This window comes from Lactuca serriola, chromosome 5 (genome assembly GCF_051521515.1).
Source record: "Lactuca serriola cultivar US96UC23 chromosome 5, Lser_US96UC23_V15, whole genome shotgun sequence".
In the NCBI taxonomy this organism is placed as follows: domain Eukaryota; kingdom Viridiplantae; phylum Streptophyta; class Magnoliopsida; order Asterales; family Asteraceae; genus Lactuca; species Lactuca serriola.
In genome coordinates, this window is record NC_136412.1 from 243,333,706 (window position 1) to 243,355,618 (window position 21,913).

The window sequence follows — 21,913 nt, forward strand, 5'->3', positions numbered from 1 at the left end:
GATACATTCCAATTTCATAAACAATTCCTTTGTCAACTGATTTCATACACAATTTGTTTGTTAACTGATTTCATACATCAGCTCTAACTGATTTCATACATCAAAATTACAAAAAAACCATTGCTTACTGATAGTTTCATTTTTTTACTTCTTTTTGTAGTTTATTTTAGCACATTTCATTCGCATTTTAGTTAATTTTCATGCACATTTTCCTATTTGTTATTTTATGACCATTTCGGGTACTTTATAGTTTCTTGAGCATAATTGCAGATTTTTTGGAGACTAGCGGAGCGGAATCTATAGGAGGCGATTGGACTTGGAGGACAACGAGGACTTTGGGCTTGATGGCTATGGAGGTGATTCATGAAGTGGGTTTGTCAATTGCTTAAAGGTTTGGAAGAATTGAACTTTAAATTTGCAAGGTGCGACAGAATTTTTGAGTGTGCGGAGATCGATGATTGGGCATTTGTGGAAGCTATGAGTGATTTGGAAAAGGCAAATTGATCTCAAATTGAAGAAATCATGAAGAAAGGTGGGCTAGGAACTGATCGGGCTCAAACTGGGCAAATGGGCTAAGTTGTGAAGGCCCAAGACTTGAAGAATGCCAAAACCCCGTCATCCTCATGCAGCCCATGTATGGTTTCCACGCAGCCCACGTGGATTCCTGCAAGGGCATTTTCGGGATTTTGTTTGGAGCTCTATATTGGGAAGGTTGGTGTGCCTCTTTAGCTTTATTTTGAACATCTGATTTTGACACATTCTCTCTAGAGTTCTGGAGCACTTTGAAGGCCAAGAACCCTCAAGAACTTCATCATTTCACCTCTTGATTCTTGTTAAATGTTTGGTACAATATTTACTAACTTTGTTCTCTTAAGTTTAGCCATGCCTGGCTAGAGAAATTGTGGTTGACTTTGGTGGAATCCTTTGACTAATTGTTGAATGTTGAAGACTTCATGAATTTGTGTTTGAATCTTTATGAAAATCTTTTGTGTTTTAACATCTTATCATTACTTATATGTTTTTATGCATGCGTTTAAATGTGTTTGTGGTGATTAGTTGGCTAATTTCTTGATTAAGTAAAAGATCTTAAAATTAGCAAGCAACAAGTGATTTTTGTGTTAGTTTTACTTCACACAACCATAAAAACATTTTCTCCAACATGGTAGTGGAAGATTTTGACTCCTCTTGGATTTGGTGGCTTTTTAATTCTTAATGCTAGTTGACTTTCACTAATTAATGCTTAATGGAATTGGTAACTTTGACTAAGGAAATTTTTATGAGCTTCTCTAACCATTTCAACAACTAAGAAAAGTCTAGGTAATCTCAAGCTCCTTGGATTACTATAGCCAAATTAAGGATTTAAAACAAGTATTGCACCATTGGATTCTAATGATATGTTCATCAAAAAGTCAAAGTGAGGAAACCTCAAGTCAACCATCTTTCTCTTATTGATTTTACATCAAACTCTTGTTTTTGTTGAAATTGTTTATTTAAATCTTAGTTTAATTCTAATTTGTTTCAAGTATTTCAAAACACCAACCCCCCCCCCCACATTTTTATTTTTATTGTTTTTTTACAAGTATTTTTACAAAGAGATTTTTCATTGAGTTATAAAATTGAACCAATCTCCGTGGATTCGACTCCTTCACCATTATACACTACTTTACTGTAAAAGATTTAAGGTTATTAATTTTGTTGGCCTCGACAACCACCACTTACCTAATGTTGCAGATGTCGAAGTCGCTTCTTCTTCGTTTTCATTCCAACCAACATCACCACCACTTCTACCCTACCTGTTACAACCGAGACACAACTCATCCATCTGATTCAATCGCTAACGAGAGGGGAGAGAGACTTCATACCTGATATCACGACAACAGGGGAAGAGTCAGAGTCGAGCAGGTGAAATCGATGAATTATATTCAAAAACACTATGTGAAATCGCGTACCTGTAAGAGTCCCAGGTGAAATCGACGAATGCGAAATCTGCATCTACAATGGAAGGGGAATTTTGATTGTTTTAGAAATAATCACGAACTAGTGTTAGATCGATTACTTGATTGTAAAGAAAAAATCAAGGAAAGCAATGTAAGAAGCATGAAAGAGTCCATGGGGAAATGAATTGAACCGAATCCATTAAGGAATTCGTTACATAGCCTAAAGAAGGAAACATGGATGACACTTACGAGATTAAAAGAACATATATGGAACTGGAAGAGTAAAAGCTTGAGAATCCCACATCGAAGCTAGGAAGATTCTATCAGGGAAAACATACTTTATAAAAGGGAGTCCTCCATACAAAAACAAATACGGTTATGTTTTAGGCAAGCTAGCTTTTTTTAGCTGGTGGTCCTTTAGGTCCAAGTTGGACTGATTATGTCAAAGTTGGACCGATTTAGTTCGAGATGGGTCGGCTTTGACCGATATTGACTAAGGCTGCGTAGCCTAACCCTCTAACACCTATTCGTAGGCGGTTGGAGGTCGCCAAGCATCTAGGCACCGATTAATCGGCCGCCTAGACCGATTTTTACAACCATGATATATATATATATATACACACACACACACACACACACACAACATGTATAATATATATTTTTGTTAAATAAAAAGAATTAGGGTTGTAATATGGTCTATTCTATTCAAAATTTGAAATTAGTAGAAGATAATACATTGTTGTTTATATTGATTAGACTCCATTTTAGATTATTTTAATGATGTAAGACAACATTGATGGGTTTTAGTCATAAGACATCCTATGTGCTCATACAAACCCTAAAGCTTGGATCTAGGTTTCTCTATTGTACATGCTTTGAATCCAAGACTTTGAACCCTAATTCTAGCATATGGAAATCAGAATTCACATGTAATTAGGTTAAAGAACATACCTTGATTGTTATGTAGCAATAACAATCCAATTCCTCCTTGAATTGACCTTGGAAAGCAAAGAGTCACAAATGTCACTCCTCTAATGGCTTACAAACACCATAAGTAAGTGGAGAAGGTATAAGGAGAGAGGAGGAAGGTTAGAATTCGTCCTTAGGACCTCTTGGGAAGGGGTTACACGAATTCATGACCTTGGGGTTGTTTATATAGGTGTAGAGATAGGGTTTCAGTCATTATCCTTATCTAGTTGATTATCCAATAAGCAACCAATAAGATAATCCTTGAATCCTTATCATACTCGAATTCTAAGGCTTTCCAACCTTAAATTCGTCCACCATATTTATAAGATAATCCTTACCTTATTTTGTAACTATCACATAATTACAAATCAGCCCCTCTAGTTTAATTAATTACACTTGATCACAAAATTAATTCTTAATTAATTATTGACCAATATTAATTAAACAAATATGATTTCTCCTTTAATATATTATTCTTATAACATATTAATAAATCATATTATCCTCTCTCTCTATATATTTCTCCAATCAAGTTGCTTTGGTGAAGGCAACCCAAAAGGACCATGCACCATCGGGTCAAGTACATACCAAAATAGTTATGGACTTAGACACTAATCCAACAGTCTCCCACTTGGATAAGTCTAATAACTATTCTGCGTATGACTTCGGATCCCGATCTGCAATCGTAGCTTTCCAAAGCCGCTGTCAACTCTGATCATATCAAATACGCGTGTCCTTAGATAAGGGATCATATATTCCTCCATTCTAGATATCATATGAGATATGATTTCAAATCATTCTCTTTGTACTATATCTCGATTTCCGATTTATGACGACTGACTAATTGAACAAATCAAATTAGCCCTAGCCCGGCCGAGCATTTACGTTTGTCATCACTAAACCATCGAGGGGCCCAAAGATATCGCTTTTATCCTACTTTGGATAAAAGGAACGGATAAACTTTGATACAATGCTTGCTTGTACTCACGCACCGAATCACACACAACAATATGTTTTATAACACCAAGTTACTGGTGCGTTTACATATTATCAATGTGCAACCGATTTGCAAGATACAACTCACACATCTCGGTTTCAAGAATATAAGATGTTATCGTCTCACCAATCACTCGTGATACAATCCATGGAGTGATCCAAGTGAGCGTGGGTCTAATCCAATGCTCAAATCACATTCATAAGCACTCATGAACGTTGCAGCAAACATTTGCTTATGTCTAATACTTTTCTAGACAATCCACACACCAATTCACGACAGTCTTCATTCATATCTACTTCCAACATATGAACGACTGTGGCCCGTTTGAATAATTCGATTATTCTTAATAAACTCAATTATTCTGGAAGTCAAAACATGCAAATGTGAAACACAAGAATAATACTAATCCCATATGGCCTCAAACCTTTGAGCATAAATAAAACACCTTTTATTTATCACCATATTGATTACTCATTATTTGTCGTTTCGGGTAATCAACTTCTTACTTGAATTACAACACTTGTCCCATGCTCCTAGCATGCACACAATGTTTACCTATGGTTCTTACTTTGTGAAATAGATCACATTGAACACATTTCCAATCCTTCTCATTTCACAACTCCAAATCCGTTTTTCATAAGTCAAAGAATATCAAATTCTTGCTACTTATAGAATATGCTAGATTCTAACATTCTATGCAACTATCCTTTCGTAATGTCACTGCACCAAAGTCACAAAGACTATTGCCAATTATATTACAAAGTCTTCTATCGGAGATTGTTACAAGACAATTCCATAGATGTGATGTCTCTCACTCAAAGTACTTTCTTTGAACATCCTTTTGCATAGAAGTGTCTAATCTAGTCATAGATTTCTCAATATTCAATTCCCAATATGGACACACTTCCATATGTTCCATATGACAACTCATTCTTAATAGAATCTTATCTATTCGTAATGATGTCGATATGGTCCATCCAATATGGAAACATTTCCATATTTTCCAATACTATACTTCCAACTACTCACAAGCGACCAATCCTCGTCGAACTTGGATTGTCCTTTGATAGTTGTTTAATTATTTTAGTCAAAACCAATTCTAGTCCCTTTTCCCTCTAAATGCGCTCGACATTTGGAAAATTTTAGAATGGTCAAACATTAAAGCATTTGCAATCGATCCTATACCCGAAGCGTATGGGACACGACGCATAATGTTTTATTTGCTATGTTCTCAAAATTCGAATTGTGAAAAGGGATGTCGTAATCATAATCGAAATTTTAAGAACACACTATGAACCTTTGACTAAATTTATTAACATTTCTCAACCTAATCCTTTAGATTTGAAATGAAGCATAATATTCTCTCCCTTAATTATAGCAAAACAACCTTTCAACTCTTACAACTTTGCAAAGTATGACTCTTGTTTTCTATAATTAATATTGCTAACCTTGCAATACTTTTCTTAATAATCATACAATCATAACTTTTATGCTCCCACTATCATGATGATTATTATAAAACATAACACTTATGCTCCCACTAGCTTCGACATGTATTCATAAACATCTTAACTTTCAGAAAACAATGCTTATTGAATTTCTTAAGTTCATGTTTCTAATACTTAGTGCTTTGATAATCCTTTATCAATGCTTCTTGAACTTATACACATTTGCCTTCGATAGTTCATATGTGTGTCTAAACAATTAAGACTAATTGCCAAACCTCACAATTCAAATTATGGAAAGGGATGCCGTAACCATAATTGAATTCGAGAATGCAATTTTACAATCACTATCTTCTTAAAATCTGTCTTAGTGAAAGCATTTCCTCACAATCATTTTCATGAAGGAGGAAATCTTATGACACTTAGATTTGAGCGGTGTATGTGTTCTTATCCATGTGAATTTGTTAAAACTAAAGTTTACAACAAATTCAAACTCATATGGACCGAACTTTCTTAATCTTGATTTCTTGCCTTTATGGTAGCACAGCTGCCCACCATGTCTTCCAAGTAGTTAAGCAGCTCACCCTTTCCTATCAATGTACCTTTCATTGATTAAGGTGCTTTGCCTTTTATGCGTTCAAAATGAGAACTCATAGAACTCACATGCATAATTAACTCGATTGGATTGGCACAGAATCAAAATAATGTCAACACGATAGGTTGTGAACCTCAACTCGTGTGCTAGTGATGATCGATAAGGTTTATTTGATTTGTTCTTGAAACCTTTCAAGACCATTAAGACTCCCACTGACTCCTTGACATATAAGATTCTCTTGTCAAAAACCATTTCTTGACAAACAAATATTCAAGAGTTAGTGTAGCTTTTATCAAAAGACTTCATAAATTGGTCCTAGTTGGTCTTTGTCTTATCCAAGACATCACAACTTTCCACATTTGATGAATGTTACAAACCTTCTTAATACTTATCACTCATTGTCACAATCTTAACTTTAAGACTTGTTATTGGAACGAAGTAAGATTGACTTATTGATTTAACCATTTCTTCAATTCTTGATTCCTCTTCTTAGACATACCATTGTACTAAAACTCACTTAGAGGATCAATTGAGGTATGGTTCCTAATCATTAAGACCTATCATAAAGCATAAAAGGTACTCTCCCATCTTCTTAGAATGGAGAAACTTTTATCTTTCTGCCTACTTGATTCTTCTTATTCGTTCTGCTATTGATCTAAACCCTTTAATCAATTCAGAATTACACTTAATCTTGTAAGTATAATCATATTTACTAAACCTTTAGTAAATCATGACGAATATCATTGTTACTCTTATGGTGGTCTTGATCAACACGCAACATTGTGTGCTCGATCTCTTAGTCCTTCACTTGACACTTTGTCAATGAATTAGTCTAATTTCCAAATATGAAATTTCTCATTCATCATGCAACCAAGTTGCATGATTCAAAATTTCTGTCCAATTGAAACTTGGGCGATGAGAAAACTCTCCCTATTTGGTAAATTTTCGATTTTTCCATAAACACCATAAATAAGAATCATATCCATTTGTTGTAGAAATATTCAAACACCAATTTTCATAACGATTTTATTGCAAGGAGATAAACAAATAAATAAATAAGTCAAACGAAAATTTATTTTTATTTATAAAAGCAGCGGAAAACATTTGTCCTTACAATGCAAAATCCATTGAAAACTATGTATTTCAAAAGAAAATTTCTAACAACTCTATCATAACTATCTAAGCTCAAAATCTAATCTTCAAGTCCATGCGATCAAGATCCATTCCTTGTGATTAGATTCATCTTGCTCTTTCACCAAGCTTCCTTTCTTTTCACTGATCCTATAAAACATTCAAATGCAATCTTATCACATTATGTATCAATGAATAGGAACTTAATGGAGTTAGATAGTGGATTTTACCTGAATCGCAGCCATACTCTTTGACTCTCCCATCTTCTGGACTCTTCAGGCTCATTGGGCAGACTTGTATCCAACACCCTTTCTTTTGGCAACAAACGCAGGTCGGTTCTCCTAGAACGTCCTCGGAAGCATGGTCGGTTGACTTTCCCAACAAATACGCTCCATTGCTTCGCCAAATCATTTCTGATTCAGCAGCAATGAGCATGTAAGTTAGGTCAATGAGGTTGTCGTCATGATTCATCATATAATACTTTCTTTTGAACTCATTATATGATTCAGGAAGTGACTGCAAAACCCAATTCACAGCCAACTCATCTGGGAATGACACACCCAACATTATCAACCTATCAATGTGTGATTTCATTCCTAGAACGTGGGCACACACGGGTTTACCATCTTCATGTTTCATTTCCAATAGGGCTTTAGTGATATTGAACCTTTCAATTCTTCGATCTTGTGGGTTGGGGAGAACAATAGGAGGAGGAGGAGGAAGTGAAGCATGATTTCTCGTTCCTCGATTGAATCGTGGAATACCATCTTCATGTGGAATGCTTGTTCCACGGGATTTGGGAAGACCATAGTTGTCGAACTTTGACATCTACAAAACGGGAGAAAAAACAAATTCAAGTTAGTTGATTGATTGAGTCCTTAGTAAATCACCCAAATGAAATACTAAGGCTAGGACCCAACACAATATTCTACAACTCGGGAGAGGGATGCCGTAACCCTAATTGCAGAATATTTGAAGGTAAGTGAATGACGATTCACTAATTTCCACCATGAAAAACGAAAAAGAAATTTAAGTTTTAAATCTATGAAAACTCCTAGATCCTTTGAGATACATTGAACTTTCAATGGCATGTTTATATCTCGATATGCCCCTCTTGTTTGTGACTGGGATGCCGAGGATCACAAAGCGGGTGTGAATAACCATGCAAACTACATGGTGCCCTCACATGTTACAGTCACCTATTCGATGTGCCGGTAAACCACACACGCTCCACCGAACTATGACAAACATTGAGTCACCCTTTGCTACCTTTGCTAAGACCCATTTAGTGTGCCGGTTAACCACACACGCTCCACTAACGTCTTCGCAAGGGCACAAAGTGTAATTTCATGGAATTGCATCAATTCACTTTTGCCTAAGTAACTAAGATCGGGAATTTTATGAAAACATTTAGTTACTTTTATAATTCATTATACTTATAATGGAAGGTTTCGTCCTATCCTACCCGTTCGGCTAACGACCCTCCACTAGTCAAGAGTGCGGTGGGTAAGAGTGGATATCCATTCAATCGCCATTTTATAGGCAATTTCCTTAAACACCCCTTATAGACTAGCTTCGTGAATGAGGCCTACTAACGGTAAGACTGACTTTTACTCATACATATATAATGTTAGACTTTTAATGTTATATATAGTATAGGGTGTATTTTACACTTTTAAAATATTAGGTGGTTCAATTTAACAATTATACTTTTAATTTACTTAAATTGTAAACCTAAACTTTTATGGATTTATTAAACCTCTTTAATTAAACACCTTAATTAGTTAATAAAACCATAAGGGTGTGATTTGAACTTTTTCAAAACTATACTTGAGTTTTAGAATTTAACATTCCTAATTAAACTTTTAATCAACTTTTAAATTCCAAAACTCGAGGACAAGTTTTGAAACATTTCAACACATTAGGGATTAGAATTTAAATATGCATCAAAATTAAACTATTTAATCAAAATTTAAATTCCAAAACTTGAGGGCAAGTTTTGAAACCTTTTTCAAAACATTAGGGTTTCAACTATTTAAATTTCAAAACAACAAAACTTTTGGGGTTCAAATTTAAACTATAAAACCTAAAGGGCCAAATATGAAACTTTTCACAACAACAAGGATCAAATAACAAATAATTCAAATTAACATTTAATCACATAATTATCCATATTTGATGATTTCTTGCAAAACAATTTATCAATTTACTTAAAATAATTAATCAATTATCTTATAAGGAAACAATTATCTTATTAATTGATAAATATCTTCAATTAGATTAAAATTATAGTCAAATATATCATATAATCGGATTAATATTAATCTAAGATGATAAGGTAAGTATCCCAATGCAAAAACAGCAAGAAATCCCGAGATAAGCACTGTCTGACGCACCGACTCGCCGAGTCACCCTCTGGAACTCGGCGAGTAGGGCTGACTCGCCGAGTCCAAGAGTGACTCGCCGAGTCAGGTCGAACAGTGAGGCCAAAACACGATTTTCAGTTACATCAAGCATCAATACAATAGAAACCAATCATGGCTCTGATACCACTGATGGGTTTTAGTCATAAGACATCCTATGTGCTCATACAAACCCTAAAGCTTGGATCTAGGTTTCTCTATTGTACATGCTTTGAATCCAAGACTTTGAACCCTAATTCTAGCATATGGAAATCAGAATTCACATGTAATTAGGTTAAAGAACATACCTTGATTGTTATGTAGCAATAACAATCCAATTCCTCCTTGAATTGACCTTGGAAAGCAAAGAGTCACAAATGTCACTCCTCTAATGGCTTACAAACACCATAAGCAAGTGGAGAAGGTATAAGGAGAGAGGAGGAAGGTTAGAATTCGTCCTTAGGACCTCTTGGGAAGGGGTTACACGAATTCATGACCTTGGGGTTGTTTATATAGGTGTAGAGATAGGGTTTCAGTCATTATCCTTATCTAGTTGATTATCCAATAAGCAACCAATAAGATAATCCTTGAATCCTTATCATACTCGAATTCTAAGGCTTTCCAACCTTAAATTCGTCCACCATATTTATAAGATAATCCTTACCTTATTTTGTAACTATCACATAATTACAAATCAGCCCCTCTAGTTTAATTAATTACACTTGATCACAAAATTAATTCTTAATTAATTATTGACCAATATTAATTAAACAAATATGATTTCTCCTTTAATATATTATTCTTATAACATATTAATAAATCATATTATCCTCTCTCTCTATATATTTCTCCAATCAAGTTGCTTTGGTGAAGGCAACCCAAAAGGACCATGCACCATCGGGTCAAGTACATACCAAAATAGTTATGGACTTAGACACTAATCCAACAAACATCATGTGCAACTTAAAATAAACAATTTAGTTAAGAACGCATATATAGTTACATTTTGTTATCGTTTGAAGAATTTTTCCACTTGTCCATATTATGTATATTATTTGGCCTACCCTAAAATAAAACCATGGCTACGCCACTATAATATTACAATGTTCAAATCACCTTTGTCCTTGTACCCCAAAAAATCCCGTCAGTCGTTTACGATATGACATAACCCATGGACCAGTTTTACCCTCTGTAAAATACGAGTTCCCAGTGATCAATGTCTTTAGGAACCAACACAAAAACACCCCCATAATCCCCTCTATTGTCAATCTGTTGTGGTACTTCCCAGACCTTTTTCGAGTTTCATGTTGAAACTCTCAAGTGGGATTGAATCAGTTGGTTCGGTACCCCAGTAGTTGATGCCATAGTAGTCTATGGATGCAGGTTTGCATAGCTATAAACTAATCTTCAGTTTCTAAACAGTAGCCGCTCTTCCAATACCTATTGTATATAATCATTTCGAATGTCTTCAAATCTAAAGCACACAAAAATAGTGAACACTTGGTATATTGACCAGGATGTAAAGCTACAAAAAAATATATAAATAATTAATCATCAAATAGCATTATATTTTAAATCACTATTACGTAGGTATGTAATCCAAACATAATTATATTGTATCACAGTCTGTCCAAGATAGATAAACGGATCTGTCAGCCATGTCGCTCCAATCATATGTATCGGTGTTGAAAGTTGACGGAACAACCATCCACCAGGTGTCATCCTGTCTACACTTTATCAGCAATGAGATCCACATCATGATGTGTTGTCAATCAAAAAATTACAGTAAAGTAAGTATTGTTATTAGAAGCGTAGTACGTAATGAGCACATAATTATATAAATTAGATCACATTCCAACCACCCTGCGTGAATATCCGCATATAAGCGCATCCAAAATTCAATCATCACAATATCAGTCAAGAGGTGAGCAAACAACAACGAACCATCTCATTCTTTATATAGACTGTGTGCGGTATGTTTTAAAAGATTTTCCAACGGTGTTGGTTATCGTCGTGCAACACCTTTCCTCTTCATTTGTATGCATGGAGACTTATACCACATAGACATAACTTTTTGGTGCATAGAACGCCTAAAGGGTGTTGTCTTCGGCGTTTTATATTCATCTCGTGGAATCTCTTTTATATCTAACGACTGAATACATGTGGACGGTTGCAGGGCTTTCATTCAGTGGTTGTTCGAGTGTGCCTAACCCATAATCATGATCCTATAAGTCATTGTCACTGTACTCTATGGTACGAGCATCTAAAACGATGAGTGCATGTACGGTTCAATAATGTTGAATTAAACGATACAAAATCATAAGGACCATAAAGTTAAATAAAAATTATATGGGAGTGAAATAATTAACAATGTACCTCCACCCCCTTCGAGGTACCAACATCGTCTTCGAGAGTCTTACTGATAAATTTTAGAAGCACGTCAAAAGTACCATCGTGTTATGCTAAATGTTTATCATATGACCTCAACTACTCGCGACATTCACTAAGCTCATTTTGTAATTGACGGGCCTTGTTTTGCAACCTAATAATAATTCGGTCCTTATCAGTTGATGGTTTAGCGGCCGGTTACTGTGGTGGTGGCGGGTGAGATGGAACATCTATCTATGCCTTCTTTTGTCGAGGCTCATGAGTAGGTGAGCGTTTGGATGACAGTGTTAAGGAAGGTGCCTTATGAATTTTTGTGTCGGGAAAATCAGGACGACCAATTCACATTGAGCTAACTATCTACCATTAAGCATGGCTCTCAGCATTTGTCGGCTCCAACTTCTGTACAAGTCTATTATCCTGCTAAAAAAATTATAAGATTATAAATACACATAAATTATACATATAAAAGAGAATCTTAAAATATATAACTAACCATACATCGTCGATTTCTATAATCTGGTTGCACTAAGTCTTTTGTAAAGGTCTCATTTTTTTTACCATGCAACAGCTCAAGGGATCACATTTTCTTGTCGGGTACCAAACAAACTACTCACAGGAAAAGTCTCAAAAATCCATATCTGAAAAAAAAAAATCATGTATTAGCAGGGCCGGCCCTGAGGATTCAAATGCCCAGGACGAGCCGAATAAAAAAGGGCCTTAGTCCTTAACGTGTAACAAATTAAATTATATAAACTAATATTTTTTTAAAACGACGATAACCTTTATAGCAATAAACATATCAAAACCATAGTATTTAATAAATAATTGCATATCGTAGCAGTTAACCGATGATCCGTGAAGCTCTCCTAGCATTCTTGATAGCAAATTGGTTGAGCAACTCTTCGCAGTCTATACTCTCTAAGATTTCGTTCTCGATAGATATCATCGCCAAGCCGCTAAGTCTTTCTTGGGACATTGTGGAGCGTAAGTAAGATTTCAATAACTTTAATTTTGAAAAACTCTTTTTTGCAGATGCCACCGTTACTGGAATAGTCAACAATATTCTATATGCAATGCTTGCATTTGGGAAATAATCAAGTTCTTTCAAAACTTCAAAACATCTACAGGGTTGCTAAATTCATTGGTTTCCAATGTCTCAAATAATTTCAACTCCGTATAAAGTTCATCGGCATCAATATCCGATCTTTCTTCAAACTTGAGTGCTTTTTCAAGACGATGATAAGACGACTTAAGATCTTTATCTTCAGTTCCCCTTAACTTATGTGGAAATAAAAAACCAAATACTTTGTCATACTCTTTGAATTGTTCAAATCTTGTCTCAAGAGAAGAAATAGCTTGATCAACAATGTATAAGAAATAGTTGACTCTGATATTCTCTTCTGGTGTAAATGAAACTTCTTCACTGCTTGAACTCTCATCAAACCTTTTTTTCCTTTCAATCAAACGATTTTGTCGAAATATTGGATCAATACCCATTTCAATAGCAATCTCCTTAGTTTCACCAATCGCTTTTGAAAAACCAGTTTCTCTATAATCCTTGAAGTACCCAATCAATTTGTTTATTTCTGTAATAGCATTATCAAGATGCATATCCTTTGATTGTAAGATTTTACTCACAATATTCACATGGTTTAGTACTTGATGCCAGATAACAGTTGATACCAAAAATTCAAAGTCACCAAGTTCTTTTTCTGCTAATGAAGTTGCTTTACTTGCAATTGCAGCATCATTATCTTTTTCTCCAACTTGAAGTAAAGCTTCTCGTACATCAACAAGTTGCAGTTTAATAGCCTTTACACTCTCAACCCGACTTTCCCAACGAGTTTGACATAATGACTTAAGACTCCATGCTTTAACATTATCTTTCAGAATTTCCCACCTCTTGGTAGAATTTGCAAAGATAGTATAAATGCGTTGGATGAATCCAAAAAAATTCTTTCCTTTAACACACTTGTTAGCCATATCACATAATGTTAGATTAAGATAATGACAACCACAAGGAGTGTAAAATGCTCTAGGATTTATATCTAAACATCTCTTTTGCACTCCTTGGTGTTTTCCTTTCATGTTTGCTCCATTATCATAGCCTTGACCACGCATATCATCAATTTCAAGACCAAGAGACTTTAACTCCTCAAGTGTAATATCAAATAGTCCTTTTCTAGAGGTATCATCAACATTCAAAAAACCTAAAAAGGACTCCTCGACAGTAACAGAATTATATGATAACTTTAAATACCTCACTATTATAGTCATCTGTTCTTGGTGACTTGAATCAGGAGTACAATCAAGTATGATTGAGTAGTACTTTGCTTCCTTTATCTTCTTGATAAGTTCCTTTTTAATTTCTTGAGCTATCAAAAGTATTAGTTCGTTTTGGATTGTGTGCCCAAGATAATGCACATGAAGCTCGTCATTTGTGATGCGTCGCACATGCTCTTTGATAATCGGGTCAAACTCTTCCAACATTTCAATGACACCCAAAAAAATTTCATTACCTGTTATACATTTTACATATAAGAAATGAAATCAGTCATAATAGTTAACAAAAAAGTATTTGTTGGAATTGAAAAAAAATATATACAATCTATAGTTACCTTTTTTATACAACTTTTCATTTGATCCACGGAATGCTAAATTATGTTTAGCAAGAAACTTCACTACTGCAATGATTCTCAAAAGGACTTGTTTCCAGTAGTCTCTTTCTTTCTTAAACTGCTCATATTGAACTTTATCAATTGTTTCGTTTAAGTTCAATCGTTTACGCATATCAAACAACTTATTCCTATTTGTGAGATGATCTAAGGAAATTTCATGTTCTTTAACTCTACTGGTAACATGGTGCCAATCTGAATAACCTTGATCGCCCAATTTACCTTTCGAAATCCCTTTTCTAAACACTTTACAACAAAAGCAAAATACCTTGTCGAGCTCTTTCGAATATACTAGCCATCCCCTATCACACTTCTCCAAATTTGATAAAGTTCTTGTATATAAAGCTGTAAAAAATCGTCTACCAGATTTATTGTAGGGACCATACATAATACTAGTATCTCTTTTAGGACATTTTTCGACCAAAAGTTTAATCTCCTCATAATTAAGTTTATCCCACCTTCTTGGATCACATATATCAATAAGCTCTTTAACGGGCTGTTTCTCTTCTGTCTCTTCTACTTCTACTTCTACATGTTCTTGGTGTTCAATATCAACTTCAACATGCTCTTCAACAGGCTCTTTAACATGTTGTCTACGGATAAACTTATCTAGAGCACCAGCGTCGACCTTTCTCTTTTCTTCATCTAGTTTTCTTTTTTTACGTTTTTGACTACCGGATGATTGTTTAGACTTCATCACTACAAGTTCATTACTTTCAAGTTAGGAATTAAATATGATATTGTATAAATGTTTTATAATCTATCACTAAAGTTAATAAGGTAGTATCAATGTAATGAGGAAATGTCATTACTTAAAAGTTAAAACAACATATTTGGTGTTTTATTAATTGAAGGCCTGACTTTGATATAAGCACAATTAATGATTATTAAAAGAAAAATGGATTGGTCAAAGTTGGGGTTTGATTGTCTCTAACTCTCTATGACCAATGAGATTACTTACTTTATGTAATTTGGGGAAGGCTTATTCTAAGTTGGGGTTACATCCACTTGCGATTCTGAGTTCATGGTTACAAATTTACAATCAAAGAAAGAAGTTTTTTTTAATCAAATTAGGAGTTCACGATTACAATCAATTAATCAAAGTTGATAACTGCTAAATGAAATTGTGATTTCTATTTTAAGAGTTTTCTACGTTATGAGTTATGAATAATCAATTACCTTGAATACTTATGGATTTATGAACAATCAATGCTGTAATCAATTAATCAAATGTGATAACTCCTAAATGAAATTGGTAACCTCCGATGCCTTTATTGAGTAAATAGTAATGTTTTCTTTTGGTTCGCTTAATGACTTATCGGACGAGGATATGAAAAGTCGTTTTGGGTGTAGGTCATTTTTTGAGATTGTTTCTCTTTTGGTTCGACCGGATATATATATATATATATATATATATATATATATATATATATATATATATATATATATATGTGTGTGTGTGTGTGTGTGTTTGTCAACCTTATTGAATACAGTAATTAATTATGAGTATAATTGATCCCAAGTTATCCTCCCGCATGGATATGTGCAACATAAAAAAATATCAATTAAATTTCTAAAAAATATTAGTAGTGATAATTAATTACCCTTAGTTATAATTTGTAATTATAAATTACCGACATGATACTTGTTGAATTCATCAAAGTCGGATACCAAAGCGAAATACCCCTCTAAAACATGTTGTTTAGCCAACCGTCCATTGAACCCCTTCTCTAACAGATATAAAAGATATACACTGATCATATCCTCGTCCGATAAGTCATTAAGCGAATGACCAAACACATTCTTTACATCGTCTAATTTGACAAAGGCATTCCACGCGACCATATGAAATAAACGGGAACGGAAAGTGGCGCCAGAACCAGAGGCAAGAAAATAATCTCCAAAGCGGAAGCCGGTGACAAGACAGAATTCTTTCTTACCAAAAGACAGCTCGTAACCCCCAATCTCAAAAACCATTTCATTGACTTCGCTTCAGGGTTCTGTGATAACTTCGTAGCAGAAGACATAATGTAGAAGCAAAGGATCCTCATCTACATTAGAAATATCTAACCACCTCCCAAAACATGAATTTTGGAACATAGTCTCGCATGTCGGTCTGTCTTTGAATGCTGCAAGAATATCCCCACCGATTTTGGCTTTACAAGACAATGTAATGGATGCATTAAAAATGTTGTCGTGCTATAAATAAAAGGTTGTTATAAATAAACTCTAGATTGCAAACTGACCAACATTTCGGACCCGTTCCTCGTGTTCCGGACAAGTTTTTTGTGTTTCAGACCTGTTCATCGTTGTCCGGACCAATTTCGGAATGTAATTTTATGTTGCAGAACATAGTCGACAAGACGGCCAACGCCCTCCCTACGGAATGGCACGGGGTTTCTATAACGTCTCAGAAGGAGGAACAGCCAACAGAGTTCTTCCAGTTATAGTGGATTTGGATGTATAATAACACTCTATAAACAACCAAACTACTTTTGGGTTGGTTCTAATGCACTGACATCATATATTGGCACTCTGGAACGTGGTAAGTTCATTTCGGAGGTGTTCTTTGCATTCCATAATACAATTTTTTTTTGTAACACTATTTTCTAATGAATATGAACAAAAATCTTAAGTCGGAATAAAAGACTTCCTCGTAAAACAACCGAGTCATAGTGATTGTCTTCCATATTTTGAATCGGAGTTCTGAATTAGTGTGTCAGAATCGGACAGTCGAAAGATTGAAATAGGAGAGTCGGAGTGTCGTGTCAGAGTGTATCGAAAAGTCGAGATCCGAAATGAAATCGAGATATGGATTTTTTCGTAATATATTCCGAAATTCAAAATTCAAAATTTTGGTCTGAATACGTAAGGATACTCCATAATGGTCATTCCGGAGGAAACATGATGCGGGGCGCAGCATTTGACCCTCTGTTTCAAACCTCGTCACACCTTACTTAACTTATTGCAACAATCTGCAGAGGTTAAAAAACAAACAGACTTTTTATTACATGTTGCAGCCGTTTGGTCCCCTCTTCTGCTATAGAGGGTTGCAGAGGTTGTCCGCAGACTTCAGTCATTTTCGTTTCGAAAAAACAAACAACGCCTAAGTTATCATGATTATAAACATACAAGTCCTAGATCATATCAATAGCATAGAATTAAGGTGGAACCAGGTGGAACTAACCTAAAGAAACAAGTATCCAAAATCATGCAATCAAAGACCTACAAAGATATGAAACCAGTATCCAAAATCATGCAATCAAAGACCTACAAAGATATGTTATGAATGTTGGTGCAAACAGAGTATGTTATGAATGTTGGTGCAATAGAATTGGCAAAAGAACTGAGGTTGACTAATAGGAGTCAAGACATTTTGGTGTTGCCCACACTTATTGAGGTTGAAAGTTCAAGTTTCATTGTGGATATAAATGGAATTAAAGAGTAGTTTAGAATTAGATTAGATTTATCGTTTCAAAAAAAAATATCTACTTATATCTTGACCTAATACAAAATCGAACATGATTCATGTAACATAAATACTACAAAAGACATAGAAAATATAAAATCAACCCCATTTCAGAAATATCCTTCGGATTTTGGACTAGAGTTTTCATCTCGAACACTGTTTTTTCTGAATATTTAACTACAAAACATGGACATTAAAAGTATAGAACTAACATGGTTCACACTATCTCCTACAATTGCAAATACATTGTTGTTCGTTGAAATCCTTGAGATAATCCAAAACGTTGTTCTTCAATGTGTTGGATAACACATTCCACACTCTCTTTAAATAGGATGACCATATAAACGGGTAGAACCCTTGGTCCTCGGATCCGAAATGACCCATATATGATTGGATGGTCATTTTTATGGATTGCAAAATCTTTGGTTATTTTGTATAATCCCCTAACAACAAGCGATCATTTTGGGAATATACTTTTTATATTATCCCTAATAATAATCATATGTTTATATGTTTTTACTTTTTACTAGACTACAACTATTTTTTGGGAAGCATAATGGGAGTAACATTTAAGGGCCCAGGACATGTGCTGAAGTCAGTGAACCTTTCACTCAGCTTTGCAAATTCATAATTCTACAGTAAATCTTATCAACTCATCTTCTGGAAAGGGCTTGCAACTTAAACCCTGCTACATGGATCTAGTTAACATCAAGGATCCATGAAAGTTGTACAAAATGAATCATCGTCATCATCACTCATCAGTTATTTCTTCAAGATACACTTAAAGTATTCACGAATCACACCACACTAACACAGGTTTTATTGACAAAATGTAAATAATTCAAATAGATTTCCATAGATGTCTTGACTAACCATAACAACATAACAGATTGCAGATAAGCTGATTCAGGAATTGGCTTACAGTCGAATGATAGAATACATTTAAGAAGGATGAACTTTCTTTGAATTAGAGGAAACCACCTTCATCGCCGATCTCATCGACGACGTTGCGGAATTTAACGCCGCCTCAATATACTTGTTAGAAGCGAAATTCGCCGCTTTCTCCATGGATTTACCCAACCTCCTCGCACTTTCTCCGATCGACAACAATCCCTGTAGCTCCTTGTTCGCTTCGCGTTCCATCTCTTCCTCAAACCTTCTGAACTCCTCCATCGCGCTTTCCATGGCGGAATCGAGGTAATCTTCCGCTTCTTTCATCGAATCCTCAGCCGCTGCCACTTCTGTCTCATGTTCGAGCTCCATCGCCGCCCATGATTTGTATGATTCGAGCTCGAATAATTTCATCAGATCTTCGATCGTTGATGGATCGAAGTTTTTATCATGGAGAGATTGATCGGAGAGAAAAGTGAACTGAGAAATCAGAGCTTCCATGGCGGATTTGAGTGTTTTGGGCGTGTTTGGCACTCTGCTTCTTACTACTTGTTGGGTGAGTGGAGTGGACTGATAAGAATGAGTGGAGCATCTTAACATGACACATTTCTATATATTTTTTATTTTATTTTATTTTATTTTGAATTATGAGTGTATAAACTAAAGAGAAAAAACATTTTTACTTATATTTTGATAAAAGTAAATAACAGGAATACACCATGTGCCCTTAAAATCTTAAATACGTCTATCAAATTAATAATTTTTAAAATAAACATTATTTTTAAGATATATTTCTTACCCGATTCTTTTACTAGGACATATTTGACTGTAAATAATTATAAAAATATTCTGTAATGAATAAAATATTCATTCATTGGCAGGGAATAAGATAGGAATTTATGTACCTGAAATAATAAGAAAAAGATAGTTGGATTTTCAAGAAAATATTCTTTTCAGCAATGATGAAATACAGACCGCAAACGGTTTGATTGACAAAATTGGACACAACGACTATTATTTATACCTTTTTTTTTAATTATTAATTTTTTAATAGAGAGGTTAAATAGAAACATCATCTTTTAGTACAAAAATACTTTCTTCTTTTATTTATATTTATTTTTTCAGAATAGTGGATATTATTAAAAATAACTAAAAATATGTTAAAGAAAACTGCATAGTATTAGTACAATGAGAAATTCAAAAAAAAACAATATCAAACATTCCGATTTAAAGGATTAGGATTGACACATGAGGACCTTACAACATAAAAACTTACACAGATCAATCTTATTTCTTGACTTTGGTTGATGATTTGTGAAGAACAACTTAGAGACATTTGATTAGTACAAGGAGCAATGTGTTTCAAATCATTAAAGGATTTATAGCAATGATTAAAACCCAATTCAATAAGAAAATCAAGATGATAAGATCACATAACGTTTTTAAGCTTGATTCTAGCTTGAAGCATCCTATTTTTCACAAGAACAATAAACATTGCATCAACGTGTCAAAGTTCTCCCCAATAGAATGGAGTGGTGAAGCGTAACACAAACACTTACTTGAAACAGGTCGTGCATACGTATCTCATCAATAGATTTCAATCGAAAGTCCTCAAATGTCAAACTTCATTCTTTATTCTTTATGGTTCCAGCCCAAAGTACTTTCATTTAAAAGCTTTTGGATGCTTATGTTTTGCCAATACCTTAAAAGAAAACATAGAAAAGTTCAAACCTAGAGTTTCACTGTAACACTCGCAACTTTAGGTTGGACAATTAAGACATAATAAGTGATAATTATTATAGTTTGATCCCTTAAATAGGGAGATCGTTAGTCTTGCACATCGCAAACTACATATTATAAGTCTTTTATGGAATTTATCGATAAGCGATAAAACACCATTTTGATAGAAGGTTATTTATGATAAATAATCATATCCAAAGTTGCAGTAGGTGTAACAAGGATTCCGTACACATAAAGAACGCTGAAATCCAACTTCGTATGAATGTGACTTTTGAACTTTCGCGATTAAACCGACACGACTATGCGCGTCGTAAAAAAATGAATTTTAGATAGGTTGCTTATTAGCCTAAGAAAACTAAATGAAAGTCGTAGTAATCATAAAACCGAGAGCACGCATATAGAGAACGTCTAAATCCGACCTCATATGAGGATGTTATATTTTTTCAAAGTTTCAGCACAGTTGTGTTAGCACAAAAGTTGAAATTCAAACCGATTAATTGTTGGCCAAAACAATATAAATGAGACTTGAAGATATCGTGAGTAAGAGTCCATCAATATAAAGACAGCCGAGAACGGAGTTCATATGAAAATGTTATGAATTTTACACGGTCCTTTGTCGTGTAATCTTTGTAGACTGTTAAATTTAAGATATGTTAAGACTTAGCCGACATAGTCTAAATTAAAGTTGTAGTACTCAGAAATACCTACCCGTGGATATAAAGAGCGTTGAAAACATAGCTTGTATGATCGAGATATGATTTTTTGAAATTTCAGCCTGTACCTGCCCCCTTACCACGCAACTCCACAGCTCACACACCACGTGTCGCTTTTTGGGCGGAGGAACCGCCACCTACCCAGGGCACGGCATGCTAGGTAGGTTGTGCGGCGTGCCTCCCCTGAAAATCTTCTATAAATAGTTGTCAAATACCCTCTTGTTCCTCACAACTCATCGTTTCATCTCTAAACTTTCTAAGATCATAATTTCTGAAGCATCTGAAAGCCCAACAAGTTGAAGTTATCGAGTTGAAGTTCTACCAGTGCAATTTCTAACTATTTGTTAGAAAATATATGTAAGTTAAGATGCACGTATCTTTATTTAAATGTAACTTATATTTATATTCATAGTCATTGTTATGAATTTATAAATAAGATTTATCACTGATTCCAAGTCATTATACTGATTAATCTACTTACGGGGGTGATGTTTAGGCTAGATTTAGTGAGGTGTTTAAAGTGAGATTTCCAAACAGTATACTATGTATACCAAATGAATC

The 21,913-nt window shown here is 34.6% G+C and overlaps 2 protein-coding genes across 2 annotated transcripts; both read right to left on the reverse strand.

Annotated features, from left to right (window-relative positions):
- Positions 1-12,968: 12,968 nt before the first annotated feature.
- LOC145050328 (uncharacterized) lies at positions 12,969-16,516 on the reverse strand. The gene is made up of 3 exons (XM_078998596.1): positions 16,174-16,516; positions 14,483-15,238; positions 12,969-14,383 (listed from the first exon to the last, which is right to left on the reverse strand). The coding sequence occupies exons 1-3, from the start codon at positions 16,514-16,516 to the stop codon at positions 12,969-12,971; spliced, it is 2,514 nt and encodes an 837-aa protein (XP_078854722.1).
- Positions 16,517-18,845: 2,329 nt separating this feature from the next.
- MEE9 (maternal effect embryo arrest 9) lies at positions 18,846-19,480 on the reverse strand. Its single transcript, XM_079001996.1, has one exon. The coding sequence runs from the start codon at positions 19,398-19,400 to the stop codon at positions 18,951-18,953; it is 450 nt and encodes a 149-aa protein (XP_078858122.1). The 5' UTR covers positions 19,401-19,480; the 3' UTR covers positions 18,846-18,950.
- Positions 19,481-21,913: the final 2,433 nt, after the last annotated feature.

What these genes read in the sequence shown, in the direction of transcription:
- LOC145050328 (XM_078998596.1), bottom strand. Translation starts at nt 16,516, where the DNA reads ATGGTTTTTGAGATTGGGGGTTACGAGCTGTCTTTTGGTAAGAAAGAA. An exon ending in ATTCAACAAGTATCATGTCG is followed by an intron (nt 15,239 to 16,173) that starts GTAATTTATAAT and finishes ATGAACTTGTAG; the next exon opens with TGATGAAGTCTAAACAATCA. An exon ending in TGAAAAGTTGTATAAAAAAG is followed by an intron (nt 14,384 to 14,482) that starts GTAACTATAGAT and finishes AATGTATAACAG; the next exon opens with GTAATGAAATTTTTTTGGGT.
- MEE9 (XM_079001996.1), bottom strand. Translation starts at nt 19,400, where the DNA reads ATGGAAGCTCTGATTTCTCAGTTCACTTTTCTCTCCGATCAATCTCTC.